Source organism: Seriola aureovittata, chromosome 17 (assembly GCF_021018895.1).
Source record: "Seriola aureovittata isolate HTS-2021-v1 ecotype China chromosome 17, ASM2101889v1, whole genome shotgun sequence".
NCBI lineage: Eukaryota > Metazoa > Chordata > Actinopteri > Carangiformes > Carangidae > Seriola > Seriola aureovittata.
This window is the reverse complement of record NC_079380.1, coordinates 16543624-16568066: the sequence shown is the minus strand read 5'-3', so window position 1 is coordinate 16568066 and position 24443 is coordinate 16543624. Positions and strand designations below refer to the sequence as shown.

The 24443-nt window shown below is 38.7% G+C and overlaps 3 protein-coding genes across 6 annotated transcripts; 2 read left to right on the top strand and 1 right to left on the bottom strand.

Annotated features, from left to right (window-relative positions):
* The first annotated feature begins 5506 nt into the window (after window positions 1-5506).
* alkbh7 (alkB homolog 7) lies at window positions 5507-7978 on the top strand. Its single transcript, XM_056401501.1, has 4 exons — window positions 5507-5889; window positions 6622-6795; window positions 7019-7143; window positions 7376-7978. The coding sequence occupies exons 1-4, from the start codon at window positions 5617-5619 to the stop codon at window positions 7494-7496; spliced, it is 693 nt and encodes a 230-aa protein (XP_056257476.1). The 5' UTR covers window positions 5507-5616; the 3' UTR covers window positions 7497-7978.
* Window positions 7979-12966: 4988 nt separating this feature from the next.
* LOC130185814 (GDP-L-fucose synthase-like) lies at window positions 12967-16462 on the top strand. The gene is made up of 10 exons (XM_056402492.1): window positions 12967-13121; window positions 13806-13920; window positions 14083-14211; window positions 14610-14683; window positions 14936-15069; window positions 15185-15249; window positions 15325-15391; window positions 15562-15641; window positions 15909-16008; window positions 16134-16462. The coding sequence occupies exons 1-10, from the start codon at window positions 12967-12969 to the stop codon at window positions 16187-16189; spliced, it is 975 nt and encodes a 324-aa protein (XP_056258467.1). The 3' UTR covers window positions 16190-16462.
* Window positions 16463-16808: 346 nt separating this feature from the next.
* On the bottom strand, window positions 16809-21719 carry gtf2f1 (general transcription factor IIF, polypeptide 1). Of its 4 annotated transcripts, none has more exons than XM_056402487.1 (14): window positions 21600-21719; window positions 21042-21120; window positions 20759-20805; window positions 20382-20454; window positions 19980-20173; window positions 19572-19742; window positions 19251-19453; window positions 18937-19087; window positions 18766-18821; window positions 18527-18658; window positions 18326-18396; window positions 17897-18038; window positions 17591-17729; window positions 16809-17436 (listed from the first exon to the last, which is right to left on the bottom strand). In XM_056402487.1, the coding sequence occupies exons 2-14, from the start codon at window positions 21051-21053 to the stop codon at window positions 17232-17234; spliced, it is 1596 nt and encodes a 531-aa protein (XP_056258462.1). In that variant the 5' UTR covers window positions 21054-21120; window positions 21600-21719; the 3' UTR covers window positions 16809-17231. The 4 variants fall into 4 exon arrangements, with proteins under 4 accessions (XP_056258462.1, XP_056258461.1, XP_056258465.1 ...); XM_056402486.1 differs by having other exon boundaries at window positions 21493-21632; XM_056402490.1 differs by having other exon boundaries at window positions 21042-21117; window positions 21493-21626.
* Between the last annotated feature and the right edge of the window lie 2724 nt (window positions 21720-24443).

Sequence of the window (24443 nt, the reverse complement as noted above, 5' to 3'; positions counted from 1 at the left end):
TACACCGTGACCAAAGCAGCTCCTGGTGCCATGTTATCTTAAGTGTCGGAGAAGACGCGACCACATCACAGGACAACATTCTCTTCATTTATTATGTGACCCAATTGATTGACTCCAGAAATAGCCGCCTGTTTGAATGGGAAATGATCATACAAATACAGATTTAAGGGTGACCGGGAGAATAAATTCACCTCTCCAAGAGATTGAATCCGGAGAGGAACCTCGCACGTGCGAACACCGATCGATAATAGCACGACCTTAAACGTCTATCCGATATGTCAGAAAGGGATCGTTTTTCTTTGTGTCCACTTAAGCAAGGCTTCCGGCTGTGAGACTGAGGCTGACCCCACCACAAGGACATGCAAGAATACAAAATTTAATTCCCAATCATAACTAAAGAGAAAGAGAGAACTAGATAGATAGATAGATAGATAGATAGATAGATAGATAGATAGATAGATAGATAGATAGATAGATAGATAGATAGTCACTGGAATAGATAGATAGTCACTGAAATAAATACAACAGTCTGCTCATCATCACAATGCCAGGGAATTTGTCCCAAGAACAGAACTGCTGCCACATTAACTCCCTAATAAAATCATGATAATTCATTTCCACCCCTGATGTGATCATATCAGAGATTCCACTGACATCAGAGAAGCATGCAGCCTGGGGCATGGAATTGTGCCATGCTGTTAACCTTACTATCATCAGGAACATGGACAGCACCACAACGTTAGCAAGAATATACTGTCACAGCATGTCAGGACCAAGGAGAGCGCCTCAACGGGACATATCAGTGTCTTAACACTACACAACATCTAGTACATGGATAGTAACACCAAAAATTTAAGTTTGATGTTTTAACTCTAGATCTGTTCTCATGTGTCTCAGTTCAGCTGTTTGCCAATCTATAGCTGTTTTACATTTGAATGATGTTGCACATATTACAATGGGTGTGTTAAAATGTTAAGACTCTGGAGTTTGTTACAAACTGTCTCACCTCAGCTGTCTAAAAAAATCCTACATACAGCAAGCACATGAAATTTATTTGGTTTTTGCTTTTGAAAAATTGTCTTTTAGTTTTATAGGCTGCTATATCTTGTGTATGTGTGTGTTTGCAAATGTGTGTGTTTACACTTGGGAGTGATGATCTGTGAAATTATCTATTGCCCTTCAGAGCTGGAGCCTTTGAGGAGCAGCAGCCTTCTGTCCAAACCTGTTATTCCACACAGCCAGCACAAGAAGCACTGAAGAGCAGCAGCTCCAAGGCCATCCATGCATAAAACATTGTTACCTCACAAGAACACATACACTGTCTCTATGGAAGAGACACAGATACATGATAAACATGGTATACATATAGTGTATTTGGCTGAGAAAATAATGCATCATGATAGCCCATCTTTGTCCTACAGCAGCGCATGTCTTTCTGAGTGCATGTAAACGACATTGCATTTGACAATTACTGAAACCACACCCCTCTGCTTCCTTTGATACAAAGGGAACAGTTTGTTTAAGATAGGGGTGTACAAATATAAGAAATCACCCACACTTGAGTATACAAATTCATAAGGTGTTCAAGTTGATAATGGGTTTGAGAAGAAGGGTAGGAGGGACGACATGTTTGATCTGTTAGTATCTGCTTCCATGACATGACGACTTTGAATCCATCAAGTTCTAAGCCTTTGCTCTCTGAGCCAGTGATCCCTTCATGATACAATAAAATCCTAAAATCCTGTGATAATGCTATTGCTTTCTGATAAAACATGCAGTATGTAGATTATTGGTATATTTCAGAAATAATGTGTAATTCCCTTCAGGTAAATATTCTGTGGATGCTGAAATCTGTGAGGAAGCAGATAGTGATGCCAACCACATCCTCTAAAATTAAGGTCATGATTCAGCACAGCTAGATGGAGAAAGTCATTAAACCTTTGAGGACTATATTGAAAAGGGGGCAGCAATCAAATGAATGATCCCAACAGGACTGAGGATTATTCGCCACAAACCCATAAGCTTAAGTATATGTATGTTAAGACTCAGATACGTTTATGTTGTGTAAATTTAAATAAATGTTTAAATATGGTGGAACCATGGTCTCCACTGCAGATTTCTAACATGCTTAAAAACAATTATTCCCCATCTCTAGAGTTTAAAAGTGTCAAGATTGTTCTCTGTTGTTTTTCTTTCTCTGTCAGATGTTCAAATAGTGGGTAGCTGTGAGGCTGGAGCTCTGAGGCGAGGACCTAAAAAGGAGTTTTGTGACTCAATGATTCATAAGGCTGAATAATTCAATGGCTGGATGCATGTAGAGCACTCCGCCCCTGCTGAACTCGGTCCTCCACAGACCCGATGTAGACTTACATGTGAACCTCTGCAAGACTGGTCCACACATACACACAACAAAGTGGGTGATTGTGGCTGATAGCCAAACATCTGTTAATGATAAAATATACAGTCTGGGTCAAAAATGCTATTTTGCCATTGCAGAAACATATATCTTTACATAACCAGAGTGAAAAGTAAGGGAGGTGAAGACTCAAGTGCCCAGCCATAGTAAAGTGGGTCAGATGCTGGAGTTAAAACGACATGTAACTAAGGTTTAACTAAGAGGCAGTCTAGATGGTTTTATGGCATATACAGTATACCACAACTGACACAAGCTTTAAATGATAATAGGATAATTGTCATGAATGGATAGAGCATATGCACCCATTCCCTCAGTATTACAAATAAATTATTATCCTTTATGTTAAAACCAAAATATTCTCTCTGTGCTCCAGTGTTAAGGTATTTGCACTTATCCTACCAAAGCTCTCCAACAATAACCACTCTGTCCTATTGCAGTCCTTTTCCATGATGTGTAAAAATCTTATCCTATCATATTCTCACTGTATGGTGCTTATCTTTGCGCTAGTAAAGGCAGACAGGTTCCACACGTGTTCCTTCCGAACTGACCACTGCCAAGTATTTTTCTGGTGACTTTCAGTTTAATTGCATGATTCAACAGAAGGCATAATGATGCCTCCAGGACAAGCTGACCGATGATAATGCAGTGAATCATGGAAGCTTTAAATGAGCGCACCAACTGGGAATTAGAATATGAGCCCAAAACACTCATCATGGCTGGATGAATGCAATGCTGGGGGCAGCACCATGGCATCCAACAATGAAATGGGCATCACATCAGTTGTGTGTGTATGTGTGTGTGTGTGTGTGTTGGAGGAGGGGGAGTGTGTGTTAGTTTTTATTGTGGATGCTCACTGACCGAGACCAACAGCAGGCTCACAGAGGGAGGCACTAATAATCCTTGTATACTGTATATACAGTGGCTGTGTTTGAATGTATATGTTATATGTTGAGGCTCGCATTCATGTTTATCCTGAGCACAATTTGCCTACGCGTCTGTGAATATGGTGGATAGACCACAGTGAATTACACAGAAACACACAACTAAGAAGTTTTCAGCTGAAGTATGCACTATGCATTTTTAAACATCAAGAATTATTCACCTAGTTTTAAGTAGGGTAACACAGCTGGTCCTGCAAATGCAAAATCAGCTTTCTCCATCTGTTTATCATTCGCTGACAGTTACCCTTTTCACATCTCATCTGTCTGACACAGGATTTAAACCTCAGACTAAGTTTCACAGATTTCTCATGATGGTGAAAGACATGTGTCACTTTCCTTGTATACCAACATTTCACAAAAAAAGGGTTCACCTAAGATGCAAGCAAAAGAGGGAACAGGAGAGACAGAGAGAGAGAGAGAGAGGAGAGAGAGAGAGAGAGAGAGAGAGAGAGAGTGGTAACCTGTGCTTAGTGGTAAGTAGGACAACAATTTTTTCGGGGGGAATCTCTAGTGAGAATGAAGTCACCACTTTATCTGCTCTCAGAACTCTTCTCCTTTTTCTTTTTTCATACTCCATTTTTTTCCCAATCCTACCAACCGTCTCCCTCCTTTCATGAATGCACATAAAGAAAAGGAAAATTAAGAATATTGTATAGTATTTTATATATTTGATCATTTTATTGTGTATCTGTGTCTCTCTGTTCTCTATTTCTTTCACTAATTTTATTAATAATAATATTTTTCTCTTAATACTTTATAGATACATGTTCTAAGATTTTTTTTCCCCCCAAAGGTAAATATTTCCTAATCTATTAACTTCTACAATAATGTGTCTCTATTTCTCTCTTCTGTCTGATCATGTTTATCATGTTATATGTTATATTAACTTAATGAAGTTACAAAATCCAGTTGCTATACCATACACTTTATAATAAAACACTACTACCATGTAATGCATCCCTAAAACCAGCCCTGCAAGAAATAAGGCCTTTGTGAGTTTTTTTTCCACCTACATAACGTATTAGAAACACTACTTCCTCTCTGAGTGTTTTATTTTGACAGTACTGACCAGCTTTTGACACAGGTGGAGTGGACAACTAACCTGAATGCATTCACAATCATGGGTGTTCACTGCTCTCCAGTGTTCACGGTGAAGAACTGCAAGATCTGTATCCACTCTCTTTACTCCGAGTTGCCATACTCCCCCTTGTGTGTTCATATCCCAAAGCGATGAGAGCAATAGAGCAGAGAGACGGCTTGCACTCAGAAAGCTTCTTTTGTGGCCTGGCATGGCATGCAGGCCTGGAACATAACACATAACAAGAATATATTCACATTCTGATGCAAGGCTGTTGGACAAAAATAGAACAAAGAGTTATTTATGGTAGTTATAATCTGTCCATTGTCGTCTTCTTCTGTTGATTTCACAGTTAAGGACCATTATTATCATATGATATTATGGTAATATCAGGCATGTTAATAATATTATTATCAACATGTCGACATGTCTACATGAATTGTAGAGAATCAAACTCTTTCTATTTCTTACCAAAGCTAACAAGAGTAAACCAGGGCCTTCATACAAAAATCTAAAAATGCAAATTGTGTTGGGACTATACTGAAGAAAAATGAGAAGAAACTAAAACAAAACTAAACAAAGACTTAGGACTTAGTTTAGGGTGAGGTAGAGAAGTAAATATATAACCAGAGAGATCCGGTTATCATCATGCAATCCTCAATAAAAGTAAAGCATGTGCATTTTAACCAAAAACATCTACACTTCTGTTCTGTTTATTCTTTTTCTTTTATATCTTTAAAATTGTACATACACACATCAAGGGATATGTAATTCATCTTATCTGTAAAACAGAAGAAAAACTACCAATTACATGTGAAGATTTTAAATTAGCGCCTTCTAGTGGAGTTAAAAAGGCAAGTTGACATTGGCCATGACTGATTTTTGAGGCTTTATTTTTTGATTAATATACTGATAGATCAACCACTCTGTCAATGACTAGAACTGGTTTGTGTTTCCCTTAGAAGAAATACTTTTATTTCTCAGTCACACAATTCGAAAAAAAAAATCTAGTCCTCATGATTTATGTTATATTGCTGAAGGACTACACCCCCCACAATGCATTGCGTCATTCAACATGGCGTCTTTCACAAGCGTTTGACTTCTCCGAACAGGACCAAAACGCAGCAAAAGATAAATAAGACTGTGTAGCGAGGTTGACTAATTATATTTCAGACAGGAGGATGAGACCGTTGCTGGTAGTGTTTAAACGAATCCACAAACCACCCGTTTACACCAGTCGCCCGCGTTGTCTGAGCTCCTGTGCTAGCAGCGGCCTCTCACCTCTTCGAGATGACGCTCTGATCTTGGGGTCCAGTCGGGAGTTGGTGCAGAGACTTGGCTCACAGGTAGAGGTGAGGACGGCCTTCATCACCGAGGAAGAGGAGGGGGTTCTGCTACGAGAGCTGGAGCCAGGCCTAAAGAAGAAACGCTACGAATTTGACCACTGGGACGATGTAAGTCATGTTCATTAGCTCAGGCTCCAAAGTTAAAACGGGTCTGGACAAATTTCTCGCATGTTTACATACTGAAGGTGCACGTGGAGTTGCAGGGACAAACTTGAGACACGCACCTGTTACTGATTTTACAATTAATTTAGCAGAATGAGGAATGGCTAGGATGCTGTTACGAATAGTTTAAAGACCACTTAAGCAATTTCTAAGGCTTGTCATTACGCTATCCACCAACGGAATTTACACCTGCCAGTACAATGTATCATACAAGAAGATATTTCCAAGGTAAATGTGATTTAAAATGAAAAAAAGTCTCTTCTTTCAAGAGTGCCCTTGCCATGATAGGCAGCAAGAATAATTTGACATAGACAACACCTCACAAAATCCTAAATTAAGTGAGAATTTAAAAATAAATGAAAACTTATAGATATTTATGTACTTGAAAATCTTATGCACATGTTTTCACAGGCTGTGAGGTTATTTATGAAAATCATTTCACCAAACCTGTTTTGACCCTATATTTAGGACACTAACTATAGGCGCACACTCTTGACAAACTAATTGTTTACCAAGGGCAGCCTGTCAAAATGTTGGTCTTTAAATACTACATTGTAAGAACTTGTGCACACCATTATTTCTCAAGGCACTTACTGCATAGTTAGAGCATGAATGTATTTGAAGCGACAGTGACAACATCTGACTTTATTTGTGCTTTGTTCACTTACCCACATTTAGGCTATTCACGGGTACCGAGAGACTGAGCGTGTGAGGTGGGGGGCAGCATGTGAGGAGGTCTTGAACCGTGTCCGATCTGTAGCGTTTCCGGAGGGTAGTCCACTCCTCGGGCCTGTGCACATTTTAGATTTGGACAAGACTGGCTACATCAAGCCTCACATCGACAGCGTCAAGGTAGGTTTTCTCTTTTCTTTCTCTTTATGCACAGTGCTGCATACAGTAGCTTCAGGAAAGACACTTCTAATGCATCATTTCCAGACATGAAAGACGACATTATACAAGATGGACAATATACTTAGCACCATAACCTTGCAAAAACCTTTTATGTGGAATGTGCTGTTATCCCAGCTGTGTTCTCACTGCGATTTTTGTCTGTTTCCGTCTTGTAATTTTTCAGTTTTGTGGCAGCACTATCGCTGGGTTGAGTCTTCTGTCGGACAGTATCATGCGTTTGGTGAAGGAAGATGCCAGCAACGAATGGCTGGACCTTCTGTTGCCCCGACGCTCCCTCTACATATTGAGGTTGAGTATACTGCATGCTGCATTTGGTTTAAATAATATATTTGATATTGTTTAAATATGAACTATTTGAGCTCCTGCTGACTAACAGGGATGAATGTCTGAAAATGTCTGGCGTAGGCCTACTGTAAACATGGAGTGTGCGGTAGTTGTATCATACTCTGCAGGATACCCAACATCTATCTTTAAACAGTGCAGTAATATGTTTCATCCTGTTCTCTTGACATCTGTACAGAGACCAGGCCCGATATAACTTCACTCATGAGATCCTGAAAAATGAGGAGTCTGTGTTCAGTGGACAGAGAGTGCCCCGACAGCGTCGTATCTCCGTCATCTGTCGGAACCTTCCAGGCTAATGCCCACATTCACTCAGCTTGGATACTAACGGAACATCATATGAATTTAAAGGATTGTGTCAGTGATCTCCATTAAGATATTAAAGCTGATATCCCCTGTGTTTTTTGGTTAATATAACATTATTATGTATATACATCTACGGCAAAGTGTCCAGGACATTTATTGTAGTTGTGACACTCTCTAGACTGTGCTATTGAGAAATATTGCCCAGCTTGCTGGGTCATAATTTAGAGTATTAAATAAGTCTAAAAGAACCAGGATAGTGGCAATGATGTGTATTGCACAGTGGTTATCTTTTCAGAGATTATAATGAAATTGATGATTCCATAATTACCAGATTTCATTCACTGGAGTGGGTTTAAAGTCTCTCAATGGCTGATTTAAATAAACAGCGCTCCTCTGCTTCTGTATAATACAGAGACTCTTAGTGAAGCATTTCCGAGTACACTTAAGCAATAAAATAAAGGTGAACTTGAATGCATATGAATCTGCTGATGGTTTTTTAATAAATACAAGAAGGAAAGCCTTCATAATTCCAGTCAAGTGTGTAACTTTATCCTTCCCGGGCACAGAGAGGGAAGGACTAAAAATGAACCTCTTCAGGTGAATCGTTTTGATGTTTTCCCGAAACCATGACCTCTGAAAGAGAGGTTGTGTGTGTCTTTTTAATGAACAGCTTGTGTTGCGACATGCCACAGGATCAGAGTTTAAAACAATCTTCACAGGTGGCATTTATCATCAAGTATTTTCTTAAGCATATTGAATCTGTTGTAACAGAACACAATTTCAGTAAGTGTTTACAGACAAGCAGCTCAGTCTCCGTATGATTTCCCCTGCAAACAGGTTAATCAACAATGTGAAATGTGCTGCTATTTTCTGTTTCTCTCTTTGTGCCTCACCGTTCATATACACTTTATGGCATGAAAAAAATGTGTTTCAGTATGTCTCAATCATGACAAAAGAACCCAAATTATAGACTATTTTGGCTTTCATTAAATTATTTCACAAACGGTAGTGTATGCAAATATGAGATTTTAATACATAAAGGCATTTAACAAAGATGCTTCATATAAGAAAACATGACGCATTTTGAAATCCTAATCAGCAATCTGCAGATATGAAACTTTAAAATCCTGAATTGAAAGAAGAAAAAAAACACATCTGCATCCTCAAGGAGTTCAAATAATTAGAAAATAAGTGCTCATTTGTTTGTCCTAGAGACATACTGACCATTTTCTGCCTGCAGTGTACAATACATCCACTTTTGTATAGAATTGTGTATATACACAGACCATTCGGTGTAACGATGTCCATACTGCTGAAAGTAGGCCCTGTCAACACACACACACACACACACACAGATTGAGGACCAGACACAAGACGTGAAGCTTTAAAAGTCTTTTAGTGGCTGTTTTTTTTTCTTTTGCCCAGCCAGACGTTACATGAACAGGCCTTTCACATATTCAAGTGGTCTGAAAAGCAGAGGTGGAAAGTAACGAAATACATTTACTCACGTTACTGTATTGAATACTTTTTTTGTGTATTTTGTATTTTTTAAGTACAATTTAAAATCGGTATTTTGTATTTTACTTGAGTACGTTTTTACTCAAGTATTGTACTTAGTTACTTTATAAATCCTATCCGTTACTGAGTAAAAATAACAATTCAACCTACAGGGGAAAAATACGCGCCAGAACCATTGACAGTAAACCAATGGCCAGAACCAACAGTGACTAACTTTACAAAACAACTAACTTTAAGTTGCTACTTAAACTGAACAAGAAGTTCAGTTGTTGTGAAGTTGTTGTTTTTGCACTTAGATTTGTTACACTTGTTCTTTAATTAAAAACAAAATAGTTTTGGATTTCTGACCCCTTGTCCTATTTTTACTACCATCACACCCCACACAAAGAAAGTAACTAAGTAACTTTTACTTAAAGTACATTTCAAATGAACTACTTTTTACTTTTACTTGAGTACATTTTCAGATGAGTACTTTTACTTCTACTTGAGTAATATTTCATCAAAGTATTGGTACTTTTACTTGAATACAATATTTTTGTACTTTTTCCACCTCTGCTGAAAAGAGAGCAGCGAATGTTATATGTGCACCTGGCTCATCTTTACGCACGTTTTCACAGTAATGGTAACATGTGGACACAGCCACACCTCAGTTTACCTGTTCTGAACATCAATCATCCTTTTAGCATGTGAGTACCCAAAGTTGGAGTCATGAGGTGGCCCATTGTGTATCTTGGGAGAGTGGAGAATCACAGTGAAGACAAAGTTAGACCAAAGCCCTTTGCCAAAGTGCTAACTGCTGTTTTTCATTTCATGGCTCTGAAGCAATATTGTGTCCTAAAAATTACTGTCAGGGTTTGGTGTCATTTAGGGAAACAAATATTGAGAAGTGTGATCACCCTTTTTAGGAAATTTGTGCCAATCATTGCCAGGTGTTCTTGTGTCACAATTTGCTGTTTATTATATACACTTAATTTACAATAAGACAAATTTTTTGGGGGATTATATACATACAGCATGATCCCAAAACACCCATAAATCTCCCTTAAATTATGGTTGTTGGATGTTACCAAAAACAGAGAGAGATGTAACATGTAACATTAATGCATTATATTTGCATAAATATAAAATAGGGCTCTCAGCTGAAGATAACATAGAAGTATCACATTTCTAGTGCTGTCATGTTCCTTACCTGTGCGTAGGAAGTGAGGGGCATCGGTGGACAGTGAAGAGTGTTTTTCTAATCCTGGACTTTGTAGCGTGAACACCATCATTTAGAATTTACTCTCGTTGAAATGGGGCACCAGGGGAGGACGACAGTGAATTGCTTCATTGATAAATTTATCAATCTCATATCAGAAGCCATGACTTCTCGATTCAATGGATCTCCAGTCTCTACGTCAAAACAACACAACAGGACAATGGCTGGGTGTAAATAAAGTAGTTTATTAACTAAACTACTATCTACAGAGTAAATGCAAGGTGTAATAATCATAAAGATGAAAATAATAATGAAATGAGCAGTGTGATGAGTTGGCAATGGTGGGAGAGAATATGTTATGGCTATACAGCTAATGATACTACATCTACAAATCAGATTTGATGATTAAATATTACTATATTTTGACATCAACCAAGTCATGAGCAGAGTGTTAAGACCGGCCTACTGTGAGTTGCGCTGTAGCTGGAGACCCTTGGCTGGAACCCAGGTGGCTGTGGTTGCCGTGGTAACCCTGGAGACGCAGGATCTAGGTGGATTCTCCTGGAGGACGTGTGCCGTTATCACGATGAAGGATTCTGCCGGTGTCTCAGCGGCTCAGCTCTGGTGGAGTTTGCAAGGAGATTTTCTGTTACGGGCACTCTTGATTTCTGGTCGGCTTCTTTGCAGTCGTGCATAGGCTGATGTGTCTCTGCTGGTGTCTCTTGCGGGTTGATGCGAATTAAACTCTCTAAAGTCTACATGTTACATTTCAAACATTCTATAGGATAGAAGTTTGGGATTGAACTATTACATAGGAACATCTCATGAGCTACAAAACAGTTAGATATTCAATTATATATTCTTCCTGAGATCTGTGTCTGTGAAGAGAGTTCTGCTGGTCACTACCCACGATTGGAATGTGGGTTGTAGTTTATGACTCTTATCTAGAGAGGGACAGAGGAAGGGAAGGTTGGTGTGTGTGTCTGTGCATGGCACAGAGAGGCCAGGATTCACACCTTAGTGATAATCAGACATTTTGGTGTTACTTGTCTTATATAAGAAACAATCAAATATCATTAGACAAAGTCTTATTGTTACAAACTGGAGATTTTGCCTATGTTCTCCAGTTGTCTGGTGTCCATTCATTGATCCTCTGGAGCTGACCCTTTGACCTTTGGTCTGGTTCTGTGTCTCTCTGACATGCTAAAAGCATGGACTGTTTGTGAGAGAAGGGTCCTTTGTCTCTGTTTCCTATCAATCTGATAGTTTGATGGTGGAAAGAGTCAATTGTGGGTCCGTAACTCTGCATGTCCTACAATGAACTAACTTAATGGTTTGGGACTGATGCGAGTCCAGATTTGTACGCTACAACTTGTTAGGCAGGACTGCCTACCCTTAACCCATGGGTACTTCATTCCTGTGTATACTAGCAATGTTTCGGTTTTTAGGTGTGTGTGTGTGTGTGTGTGGACTATTGCATGAAGCAAATGTGAAGTTTTCCGATTAAAGGTGACACATGATTATTAAGTATTAAGGGAAGAATTAGGCAGTATAAAACTATCAATATTGTTTTCAGTGGCTGAAGACACTAATTCAACACACTTGTTTTCATGTAAATGAAATGTAAAATTAAATTAAATTAAATAAGAAACATACAATTTTTTAAATCTTTGTAGCAATTACCTCTCCACTGTCTTTAAAGTGTAGTGTACATTGTGTTTTTTTTTTAAAACATATAATAAGTAATAAGAAGAACATGGTGATAAGAACTTAAGCTGCAATTACTTTCCCATAGCCTGAAGATACAGGTAAAATACAGGTTTCATAGTTTCAACATAAACAAGGACGTTTTGCTAAATATTGAAACACAACTGTACTGTAAGCTAAAGTGAAATTCTTCAGCGTATTTTAGTTGCTTTTACAGTTTATATGGCTTTGGTCAGTAAAGTGATTAAACAAAGTTACATTCACCGATCCAATAGAATAATTCTCCTAAAATGTTTGGCGGGCCAAGTTTCCCACATAGAATACTGTTAGCATTTCTGCTATGACATTGCCTACACATAAAGTGGCCTTTATATTTCTAGTCAGGCGTGTAACTTTATCCTCTATGGGCAAAATGCACTGAAATGCATCACCTTTGGAAATACCATAGGAAGATTTTTTTTTCCATCCAAGATAGGAGATTTTCTATAAGTGCTGCAAGCCACTATTATTTGAATTTACTTTATCCAAACTTTAAAATTTAATAATCTGTCACCTTTAATCTGAAAATGTCACTGGTGTTTCGTGCAACAGTCCAAACCCCCGGTTATTTAAGTTTAATAACTTCAACAGTCAAAAATACTTAACAACCAGTGGACGTGAGCTGCTCATTTTCTCTATGAATCGGTAGACAGAGGCATAGGAGGAGTCGTAACTGACCTCATGCAACTGCCTTGGCAGTCCTGCCTAACAAGTCCAGGATTAGAAAAACACTCTTCACTGTGCACTGATACCAACACGTCCTGCAGCACTCTAACGCACAGGTAAGGAACATGACGGCACTAGGAATGCGATACTTTTATGTTATCTTCAGCTGAGAGTCCTTATTTATGGCAATAAGATATCTAGGTTTATGCAAATATAATGCATTAATGTTTCATGTTCATAGCAATAGAACGAGGACCACATTTATTGGGATCACGATACCTGTTTTCTGTTTTATCTTCTCTCAGTTCTCTAAAAAAACAGCTCATATATAGAAAATGGGGTCAGAGATCAACGCAGGGCCAATGTGTGTCCTGGTGACTGGTGGATCGGGGTTGGTTGGTAAAGCCATTGAACATGTTGTGCAAAAGGAAGGTGGGAAACATGAGGGAGAACAATGGATCTTCCTCTCTTCTACTGATGCAGATCTTGTGTAAGTTGTTTCTTTCACCAGAATGTGTCTAAACAAATACATCTACAGCTGTTGTGTTACAACACTAACAATGCCGGCACCAGGGAGCAAATTTTCATGTCCTGTCACTGGTGCATGATTTGGCTGCCACATCTCAGTCTACATCACCACTCTTGCTAACCCATGCTTAGTATGCTGAGATCAGGGTGTTTGCTTTGCGCCCACTGGAGGAAACATCATTACATTGTAAAGCTATTATGGCACAGTCAAACTAATTGTACAACAGCTATATTCAATAAATTGCTAAAAGGGAAAAAATTATGATCAGCTATGCTCTTATTTAGCTACACTCTCTTTAATGTACCAGTACCAGTCAAAGGTTTGGACAAACCTTATAATTCAGTGGTTTTTCTTTTGAATTTTTTTCTTTTCATTATTTTCTCAATTGTAGAACGATGCTATATGTACTATATGTGTTTGCTGTGTGTGAGTCTTCTACTGTAGTATACTGTACACATCAAAACTCCAGTATAGGGAATAAACAGCTGTGCTCACAGGTACTGTACCTCATTCATTTCTCTAGCTCAAACATTCAAGCACAGGAACACAAACAGTGATTTTTCAAACCTGTATGATTTTCCTTTTTTTTTTTTTTATCAAAAGTGGAAATAAATGCGTTAAAACAGTGTACTAAAATATTAACAGAGATGTCGGACAGACCAGGGCTGTGTTCGAGAAGTATCGTCCCACTCATGTCATCCACCTAGCTGCCAAAGTGGGAGGACTCTATTTACACATGAGAGAGAACCTGCAATTCTTGGTGAGAGAATGCTGCCATATCACGCTTGTCAAACAAATGCAAATTATAAACGGTAGCAGGAAAATATATTTTGACCCAACTGTAGAAGTGAGGTCTACACAAAATGTCTACATTGTCTATTAACTGCAATGGCCAGTCAGTGACAGTCTGACTCCTTCACAGAGGGACAACATCAAGATCAATGACAACGTACTACAAACAGCTCATGACATGGGTGTTACCAAGGTTGTGTCTTGCCTGTCCAGTTGTATCTTCCCTGACAAAACTACATACCCCATCGATGAGACCATGGTAAGCTCCTTTAAAAGCCTTTATTCACCCAATGTAGCTCCTCTAAATATGATTTTATTTTTTTGGGTAACAGCCAACAACGATAAGTTAAGGGAGATTACGGGTGTTTTGGGATCATGCTGTATGTATATAATCCAATAAAAGTAGTTTTATTGTAAATTAAGAAAAATAAATGGCAAATTGTGACACAAGAATACCTGGCAATGATTGGCACAAATTTCCTAAAAAGGGATCATCACACTTCTCAATATTTGTTTCCCTAAATGACACCAAACCCTGACAGTAATTATTAGGACACAATATTGCTTCAGAGCCATGAAATGAAGAACAGCAGTTAGCACTTTGGCAAAGGGCTTTGGTCTAACTTTGTCTTCACTGTGATTCTCCACTCTCCCAAGATACACAATGGGCCACCTCATGACTCCAACTTTGGGTACTCACATGCTAAAAGGATGATTGATGTTCAGAACAGGTAAACTGAGGCGTGGCTGTGTCCACATGTTACCGCTTCTGTGAAAACATGCGTAAAGATGAGCCAGGTGCACATATAACATTCGCTGCTCTCTTTTCAGACCACTTGAATATGTGAAAGGCCTGTTCATGTAACATCTGGCTGGGCAAAAGAAAAAAAAAAAACAGCCACTAAAAGACTTTTAAAGCTTCACGTCTTGTGTCTGGTCCTCAATCTGTGTGTGTGTGTGTGTGTGTGTCTGTGTGTTGACAGGGCCTACTTTCAGCAGTATGGACATCGTTACACCGCAGTCATCCCGACCAACGTGTTTGGCCCCTATGACAACTTCAACATAGAAAATGGCCATGTGCTGTCAGCGCTCATTAACAAGACATACAAAGCCAAAAGTGATTAATTCACACACACACAAATCCTTGATTCACACACGGACTGCAAGCAATGAATAACACACACGTCGCAGACAATAACCAGGTAATCTGTTTTCTCCGGTGTCTCTCACAGAGGAAGGGACTCCTGTGAATGTGTGTGGCTCTGGAGCTCCTAGAAGACAGTTCATCTATTCTCTGGTAAAGTATCTGTGTTCTACAACCGGCTGTGTGAGTCTACACTGACTAAATCCTGTTGTCTGTGTTTATTCTCAGGATGTGGGCCGCTTAATTATTTGGGTCCTCAGAGAATATGAAGAGATCGACCCCATTATCGTCTCTGGTGAGTGCAGTGCCATGTTCACCCTTGTATACTTTTTGTGCCTATTATAGGTATCTTATGTTTTACACCAAAGGCAATGCAGGAAGTTAGTTATTATTTCAAAATATAGAGATTTGTGACCGTTTGTGCACTGTTCATTCATGAATTTTTCACTGTTGATTTGGTTTCAGTGGGGGAAGAGGATGAGGTCTCAATCAAAGAGGCTGTGGACATGATTGCACAGGCTCTTGACTTCAAAGGCAAAATACAGGTATCCTTCAGACATTTCCCAAACAACACCGATATAGAGCAGTTTAATTATGATATATGCAGAGATGCTTCAGTGAACCTGGGATACACAGTTATTACTTTTAGATCAATAGGAATCTTATTTCCTATTTTAAAAGATTATTTCTAAGATTATGTACAAATTTCCCTTTATTGAGCAAAGAAAGCCATCTTTGTTCTTAAAAAAAAACTACAAATGAATTCCATAACCATAATTACCATGTGGTTTCTCCTTGACACCTCATATCAGTTTGACACCACTCTATCCGATGGCCAGATGAAGAAGACGGCCTGCAATTCCAAACTAAGACGCTACCTTCCTGACTTCACCTTCACTCCCCTTAAGGAAGGTCAGAATTCATTGTTAGCCTCGGTGCGAGATACGTCAGTGCTTCTCAACTTACAGACTGATTGAGGTTTAAATAAATATTTTAATGTGTCTGAAATCAGTTTTTGCTTTTGTCTCTCTTCCTAGCCATAAAGATGACCTGTGACTGGTTAATGACCAACTATGATACTGCCCGGACATGAAGTGACCAAGTACTGCCCTGAAAATGAACCACTGCATCTTTTTATCTTAATATTATTTTGGGGGTTCCGGTGTACTTTTCACTCTATTGAAGCCTCTTCAGTTTTTAATCTCTTCGAAGAAATTTCACATGGAGCTATTATTGGAAGGGTCTTTTTTAAGCTACAATTCTTTGAACTATTTAATGAAACGTTTCATCATTTGAAATGATTTAGAAAGAGTCTGACAAAATAAAGACCATAATCTAATCATTAAATAATAATAGAAACAAATGACTCATCATCCCAAATAATGAATGTAGTTTATATATTATTTTAACTCCTTGAGGATGCAGGAGATGTGTTTTTCAATTCAGGATTTAATAGTTTCATATTATCAGATGACTGATTAGGGTTTTAAATTTGTCATATTTTAATATTTTTAGGAGAAGAATCTTTGTTAAATGCTTTTTATGTATTAAACTCTCATATTTCCATGCACTAATGTTTGTGTAATAATTTAACTAAAGCCAAAACAGTGTTTTAGTAAGTTGCAATCAGGACAAAAGAACTCAAAGTACCATTTCATGCCATTAAGTGTGTATGAAGGATGAGGTACAAAGAGAGAAACCTTGCACAGAAGCACACTTTACATTTTATTAGAAAAACTTTACCTAAGAATTTTTTTTTTTCCATTCGCCAAGTTCTAAATTAAACTGTTCACACATTGAGAGAAATCATACGAAGACTGAGCTGTTTGTCAGTCAACATTAACACAGTTTCTGCTGTTTAATGTGAGATTTGAGACTATGAAAAACAAATTCAAGATGCCTAACAAAATACTTTTTGATAAGATAAATGCCACCTGTGAAGACCGTTTCAAACTCTGATCCCATGGTATGTCACAACACAAGCTGTTTATTAAAAAGACACACACAACCTCTCTTCCAGAGGTCATGGTTTTGGAAAACACCAAAATGTTTCAGCTGAAGAGGTTCGTTTAAAGTCCTTCCCTCTCCTTCCCATCCTTCTCCACCCCCGTCACTCCGTCCCTCACTTACATTGGTTACTCAGTGAGGTAGAAGTGCATTTTGTCGTTGACATTCTTGCGCTCTGGATTGAGGCGCTTCAGGATCTGTGCCAGCACGTTGACAGTCTGCTCACTGCTCAAACCTGTGCGCTTGGTCTGGAACTTCTTCAGCAGGTCTTTGGTGGTCATCGGTTTACGGATCAGGTAGCGTCGGACCGCTTCCTCTGTTAGCTGCACATCACTGTGGGCCGGATGAATGGGAAAGAACACAGCTTTTACTCTGTTCACAAACGCCAGCGTCAGCTTTGTCAACTGTGATACGTTTTACAGTTTCACATTAATCGCAGAAGAAATAAATAGCTTAATATTTAAAGAGACATAAAAAAACAAAGTACCTGGAGCTGGGGGTGGACTTTCCTGATGGAGGCTGAGGTGTGCTCTTCCCAGAGGGAACAGGGCTCTGACTGCTGGGCTCCATCTTCAGCCTTTTGGCAGCTGGTGAGTCAGTGGCTGGACCCTGAGTCTGTCTCTTACCTGTGGGAAACAGAGATTTAGTTGGAATGAAAAAACAAACAAACGAGGGACCCCAAGTTTTTATTGATGGCGACTTTTTAAAGTTTAACATAAAAACATCTGTCTTGTGTCTTGTTCAACTATAATTTTGGGATGGGTGTGTGCATTAGTGGTACATGAGCACACACCTTGCTCTAGCTTGCTGGCAGCAGCACGGAGTGTATTGGAGGTGGTGGCAGAGTCTATGGATGGTGTCCCAGGACGACTGCCAGTCCTGGAGCTGCCTGCAGAGCCACGCCCACCTCCACGTTTAGGAGGAGTTCGCTTCTTCTGAGAGCCGGGGGGCAACACAGTGATGTTTGATTAGAACAAAAAGGAAAACACCACACACATGTAAATACAGAACCATTCACACACTCCCAACCAAAATAAATTAGCTGCTAAAACGGAACAGTGCAACTAACTCCAATTAGCTGCACAGTGACTGAACACATCCATTTGAAACTAATCACCCTCTTACTTTTCATGTCAAAGGTGATCACACCAAATTTATACTAATGCACATTCTGCCTATAAAATACACTATCCATTTATTCAGCCGCACACACACTAACCACCATGAACAAAGCAGAAGCTGTCTCTCCCTCGATGTCACTGTCGTCAGAGCTGTCCGATTCTCCGCTGCTGTCTGTGACACACAAACCCATACAACTCAAAATCAAGCAGAAGGGACTATCATTTAAAATTAACCATGTTTATTAGGACCTCTTTCAAGCATGTACTTGTCAAATTGCCATCTGTCTCCATGAGGAGTGTACCTTTTTTCTTCTTCTTCTCCATTTGGACCGGGGTTTTCTTTCCTTCCTCCTCTTCTTCCTCTTCTTTTGCTTCCTCCTCATTCTGTTTCTCCTCCTCACTCTCTTCTTCACTTTCAGATGCCTCATCAATCCCTATGAAGGACAAACATTGATAAAGATGTTTCATCATATATATTATACATGCATGAAATCAGCAGTGTCTTAATAGATCAGTAATGTTCAACCACAGACAGTCTAACCTTTAGGGAGGTCCTCTCCTTTGCTGGGCTTCCCCTTTTCTGGCTCTTCGTCTGAGCTGCATTTAGAAAATTACATAGTAATCAAAGAGGAAACGCAACCAAACAAAACCTCATACATATAGTGTCCACAAAAAAGGGAATGTTTGTGGGTCACAACGCACTGGATCTGACCTGCTTTCATCTGACATGTAATCCACCTCTAGACCCTCGTAGTCACCGTCATCGCTGTCTTCCAAGGCCTCGCTCTCATTATTCTTTTTCTTCTTCTTCTTTCCTTTTCCTTTTCCTGTGTCTTTCTTGGCTTTTGTCTTGCTCTCTCCATCTGTGCATTAAGAGAGAGGTGTCAAGTCATTGGTGAAAAAAAAACATTACATGATGACAAAAAGAAGGAAGGTGTGGACAGGTATGGCAGAATAAATGAATACTGGATGCTTTACTATGAGCTCATGGCTGTTTTCAGTCCCATATAGTTCCTTTGTCCTTACCTTCGCCCCCACTGCTGTCACTGTCATCGCTGCTCATCTCCAGGTCATCGTCCAGGTCGTGAATGCGCAGGTCGCCTCCTCTACCCCCCTTCTTTTTCTTCTTCCCCGATTTATCTGCCTCATCTTCGTCATCATCACCACGCTCTTGCTCTCGAAGACGCCTCTGAAGCATGATGCTGAAGTGATTCACCACCTTGTTCCTCCTGTTAAAAAAAAAAAAAAAAAAAAAAAAAAGACAGGAAATATTTGACATCTACTTTGACACACCTACACCAGTGAGCTAAACTTCCCCCCTCTACAAACAGCTACCCCCTTTCCCACCTGCCCCACTCCTCCTCAGCCTCCTCGGCAGTGAGAGTTCGGTGCTTGGCCTGCGGTGTAAAGTTGTACCAGCCATGGACAGGGAAAGCCTCAAAAGCTCCATCAGGACACTGTGTAAAGATGTAGTAGGATGCATTTTCTGTAACACCGCCCTTCTTTATACCTTTGAACCTGACACAAACATGCACACAGACAGAGGGAGAGAATGACTGTATAACGAACAGTAGTGATCCTCCATCAAGGCCTGCAAATACGTCTCAGAGAGAATTTAACAAAATAATAATTTCTTTATTTATACAAATGTATGTGTTGTGAACTGACTTAAAAAGTACAAAGCACACATTCAACCAATACATGGATTTTATGTAAATCAGATTGAATCAGAGTGTAAAGAAGTTGCCTCCTCACCTCTTGCCGGCCTTGCCGTTGACCTTGAGAATCCAGGGCTGGTCTTCCACTTTGAACTCACGTGTCACAATACCGAACTTCTTCCGCCGTGCTTCCTCACGCTGCTTTTTTCCAAACTCACTGCCAGCTGCACCATCCTGTGTCTCTTCCTCACCATATATCCGCCGAGCGCTCATGTCTCGCTCCATACGAGCCTGGAGAGGGAATGGGAGGGAGTTGTTAAGACATGCTAAACTGGAAGATGGTAGTCATGGCTGCTAACTTAAGTTATTCATCTTAGACTTCATATTTTTTCATATTTCCACACAGCTGGTCATTTTTCTCTCAGAACTGAGCCTGTTCCCAACCTTTTGGCAAGTGGAGTTCATCTGTTATGCAAAGACACGCTAATATGAAGCCCACCTGTGTCCATGTTGAACAGCTGACTCTGTCTCCTGCATTGAAAGCCATGATGTTGTACTTCTTGCTGGTGTTTCTGTGGGACAGACAAAGGGTTGCAGGAATAGTTGCCAGATCATGAGTAATTTAAAGCAGACAAACACCTACATTCACTGTCACCTACAGCATAAACACATCATCCTATAGATGCCACACACATAAGTTAAGCTTATAATTTTTTTTATATATTATACTGCAAATGGCTGCAAAACACAAATTCCATACTACTTATTCCTTCTAGCTTTTCTTTTTCAACTTTTATTATACAAAGCGGTGACACATGACATAGTTAATCCCGACACTTTTCTGTGGATATCTGAATGTCAGTCCATCTTACTCACTTGGGAACTCGCACAGTGTATTCTGTGGCTGAGGAACTGCTGCTCCCCTGCAAGACAAATAGATCCACAGGTTTTCTTTTAGAGGACATCTGTAATGTACTTTGAGGGATATACAGTACCAATCAGACCATGGTGTATTTTAAACTTTATCAGAGGACAGTGATACTGATAGGCTGAAGTAAATAATAATATTGTCTACGTATACGAAGATATGCACAGCTACCATACACTTTGAAACAAGGAAAAAAGTTAGATTTTGCCGTAGGGTAAAATCAAAACTTACCAGCGAAGTCATGGTTGGTCGTCGATGTCTGGATTTACTCACCACATCAATAGCTGCTTCAGGTTAATTGGATGCACTACTAAAAAACAAAAGTTACGTTAATAATAAGCTTAACTCAGTTAAAAGTGAATTAAAGAGCTAAATGATAAGTATCTTTTTGTTTATCTTAGAGACACTAAGCTAGCTAACAACTGAATTACAAAGTAAATTTAATCCATTTTAGCAGAACATTATATGACCAGTGAGACCCTGTCTAATGCAATTAATTAACATTAAAATAACAACACATCAGTAAACGCAACATAAGACTTCCAGTGGGCGGCATTTTTGTTAAGATACTTTTGTTCCGTTACCTTTAGCTCTTGCAGCTAAAATAAACAGTAGCTACACATTTAGCAGGAGTTTACGGCTCCTGCTAACTGTTACTGGGAAAGCAAAGCTTCAAACTCACGGTGCATTTATGTAAAACACAGGGGCACGAAAACACGGGTTGTATAGACGTGCATATATCTAGAGAATACGCACAAACAAACAAACAAACAAATTTCGCTGATTTACCGGTTCGCGCACTCTCACTATGCTTGTTCCGTTAGTATAAATAGTCGTCAAGAAACGTGGACTCGAATACAAATGGTTCCTAGCAGCTCACTCCGCAACACTTTCTTTGTGAAGCTCGCTAGGGCTTGGGTTGACCCTGCTTTAAAGCCAGTTTTACTATTGTTGCGTAAAAAGACCACGATTTTAACCACAAGAGCAATTAATTGGATTAATATCACAATATTTCCCTCTTATTTAGTTTCTAAATGCGTCAGTCTGGTGACTTTATTTTGAAAGTATTCACCGGACGTTGGACTATACTATAGTAAATTACACTTCAATCACAAATGGTAATATTGCAGGCCTGATTACTTGAATGCATTACATAGTGCAGAGGAAGAGTAAAAATTCTTAAGTTCCTGTGATATCTCTTTTCAAATGATTTGTTAATCATTTCATTGTGATTTGCTGTCAATGATTTTCCATTGATATGAGCAGTACGAAATATTTTTGGCCACATTTATTTAAAATTTTCAGATTACTTTGTTTGTTTGTTTGGTATTATCTTGTGGCATGTGATATAATTTTTACTGCTTACCAAAATTAAAGCAATCAAGACCAGACATGTAAGATATTAGTTGCATACTCATTAAGATGTCAAAACCTGTTGGCTTTAATTGTTCAGACATGACATATAGTAGCCACTGCCTTAAAAACATCAGTCTTTTCTTCTCCCTTTGTATTTGGGGATTTGTAAGTTATTTACATACAACATTAGCAGTACCAAGTTACAGTTTTACAAGACAAATTGACATGACAGGTGACGCATGCACTCCATCTCCTGAGGTGTTTCTCTATTTGTATCCATGCTAAGTGACTGGTGCATGTGATTCCACAAAGCACATGCTTTTTTATGTTATATACCTTAACTAAGGCTATGATGACACATTTGTGAATGTTCAGCCCATTCAAAAACACATATATGCCCACTGAGAAATGGTGATTTTAACAGCAGAGGAGCAGTATAAAAAGATTGTATGCCTCTGATGGGCTTAAATCAAAATAGATAAATAAAATATTGAAGTCATGATCATTTGGTCTAAAGCATGTGTGCCACACATTTAACATTTTATGATTATGACTTGGTTAGACAAAATCTGTTTAATCTAAAATTAATATCTTTCTTTCAAGCTGTCTAAGGGAAAAAATGTATTGATTAACAATTTTTTGAAACAAAAGTATCTGATCTATCAAAACATGTACACATTGTGATCAAATAATGATAATAAAGCTAACATAAGATAATGTAACATAAGATAATGTATGTAACATGAGTATTGCATTCCCACTAAATAATAATATATACACAGAAATATCTAATACAAAAAAGAAAAAGAGAAATGACAAAAATACATATTTTGAATGAGAAAGAGATCGCCATTTTTTAAATCATGGTTATAGACAACACCTGTTGGCTGAATAGTTAACGTTCACAATGGCTGACACTTCTGATAACATATCCTGATGTAAATTGAAATAATGTATATTCTGGACTATAGCCTATAGGTACATATACACTTGTTTTTCATCAGTCTTTCTTTGAGTAATATGTTCATTTATTCATTTTGTACAGATACAGAGTGTTGTTCTTAGTGTTTTTTTATTATGTAGGGAACACAAATATATTGCAGCGTGCCACTCAGACCTCTCTCCCCTCCTCACGTCTTAACATGAGCTGTGTTACACTTAAAGCTTTTCCATTATTTGCATTGTTTTTTGCATTAGTGCCAAACCTTGTAAAAACAGGTTCTGGATGCTGTGCAAATTTCTAAAATGTACATATAGGTAGCTTAAACAGTGATAATTGATATTTGGCGGAGTGGGACCTGTCATGATGAACTGCTGTGCCTTTTCACTTCTCCTAGGTGAGTTCATTCATGTTTTCTATACAGTGGCAAGAAAATTATCTTCATCTAAGTAACAAGGAAAGACAGACACAATATGCCTAAGCTAATAACACACAAACAATTACAATCCATTGCATATTTATTGAATGCAACCATTAAACATTGACAGTGCTGGTGGAAACGGTAAGTAAATCCTTGTTTTCAATACAACCTGAAACCTCTGACTGGGCCACTCCAGAAGGTGGATTTTCTTTGTTTGAAGTCATTCTGTAGTAGATTTAGTTTGATGTTTAGGATCATTGACCTGCTGTATCACCCAGCTTCTACTGAGCTTCAGCAGGTGGACAGCCACCCTCACATTGTCCTGTGAGATACCTTAGGAATATAACTTGGGAATTCATTTCCCCTTCAATCACCGAAGGATGGAGGTCCTCAACCAACTCAAAATGTTTGGGTGTTTGCAAGTCCAAGTAGCTCTAACCCACACCTCACACCTTCAATCTTATTACATTAATTGGACTCCAGGTTTGCTAACTGCTGACTCCAATGAACTTTTGTTAATTGCCATTAGCTGAGTGGGTCACATATTTTTTTTCCAGCCACTGTGAATATTTGAATGATGATGCTTTCAATATGGATGGGAACAATGCAATGATTTGTATGTTATTAGTTAGTATAATTGTGTTTGTCCATAACTGTAACTTGGATGAAGATCTGACCACATTTCATGACAGATTTATACAGGTGATTCAAAAGGGTTCACTAACTTTTATAACTTTATATAATGTGAAAATGAAATATTACCATATACCTTCACTTTGTACAGCCCTGCTAAAGCTGCACAATCCTCTGGTTATTTTACTATGTGAATCTAGATTCAGATCTACAATTAGGATCATTGCAGGAAAATTAGTATATGTTTATGTATTTTATAGTTTTTTTACCCAAATGTATATAA

What these genes read in the sequence shown, in the direction of transcription:
- alkbh7 (XM_056401501.1), top strand. Translation starts at nt 5,617, where the DNA reads ATGAGACCGTTGCTGGTAGTGTTTAAACGAATCCACAAACCACCCGTT. An exon ending in AATTTGACCACTGGGACGAT is followed by an intron (nt 5,890 to 6,621) that starts GTAAGTCATGTT and finishes ACCCACATTTAG; the next exon opens with GCTATTCACGGGTACCGAGA. An exon ending in CGCTCCCTCTACATATTGAG is followed by an intron (nt 7,144 to 7,375) that starts GTTGAGTATACT and finishes ACATCTGTACAG; the next exon opens with AGACCAGGCCCGATATAACT.
- LOC130185814 (XM_056402492.1), top strand. Translation starts at nt 12,967, where the DNA reads ATGGGGTCAGAGATCAACGCAGGGCCAATGTGTGTCCTGGTGACTGGT. An exon ending in ACTTCAAAGGCAAAATACAG is followed by an intron (nt 15,642 to 15,908) that starts GTATCCTTCAGA and finishes ACCTCATATCAG; the next exon opens with TTTGACACCACTCTATCCGA. An exon ending in CTTCACTCCCCTTAAGGAAG is followed by an intron (nt 16,009 to 16,133) that starts GTCAGAATTCAT and finishes CTCTCTTCCTAG; the next exon opens with CCATAAAGATGACCTGTGAC.
- gtf2f1 (XM_056402487.1), bottom strand. An exon ending in TGACAGCAGTGGGGGCGAAG is followed by an intron (nt 19,088 to 19,250) that starts GTAAGGACAAAG and finishes CTTAATGCACAG; the next exon opens with ATGGAGAGAGCAAGACAAAA. An exon ending in TGCCAGCAAGCTAGAGCAAG is followed by an intron (nt 17,730 to 17,896) that starts GTGTGTGCTCAT and finishes TGTTTCCCACAG; the next exon opens with GTAAGAGACAGACTCAGGGT.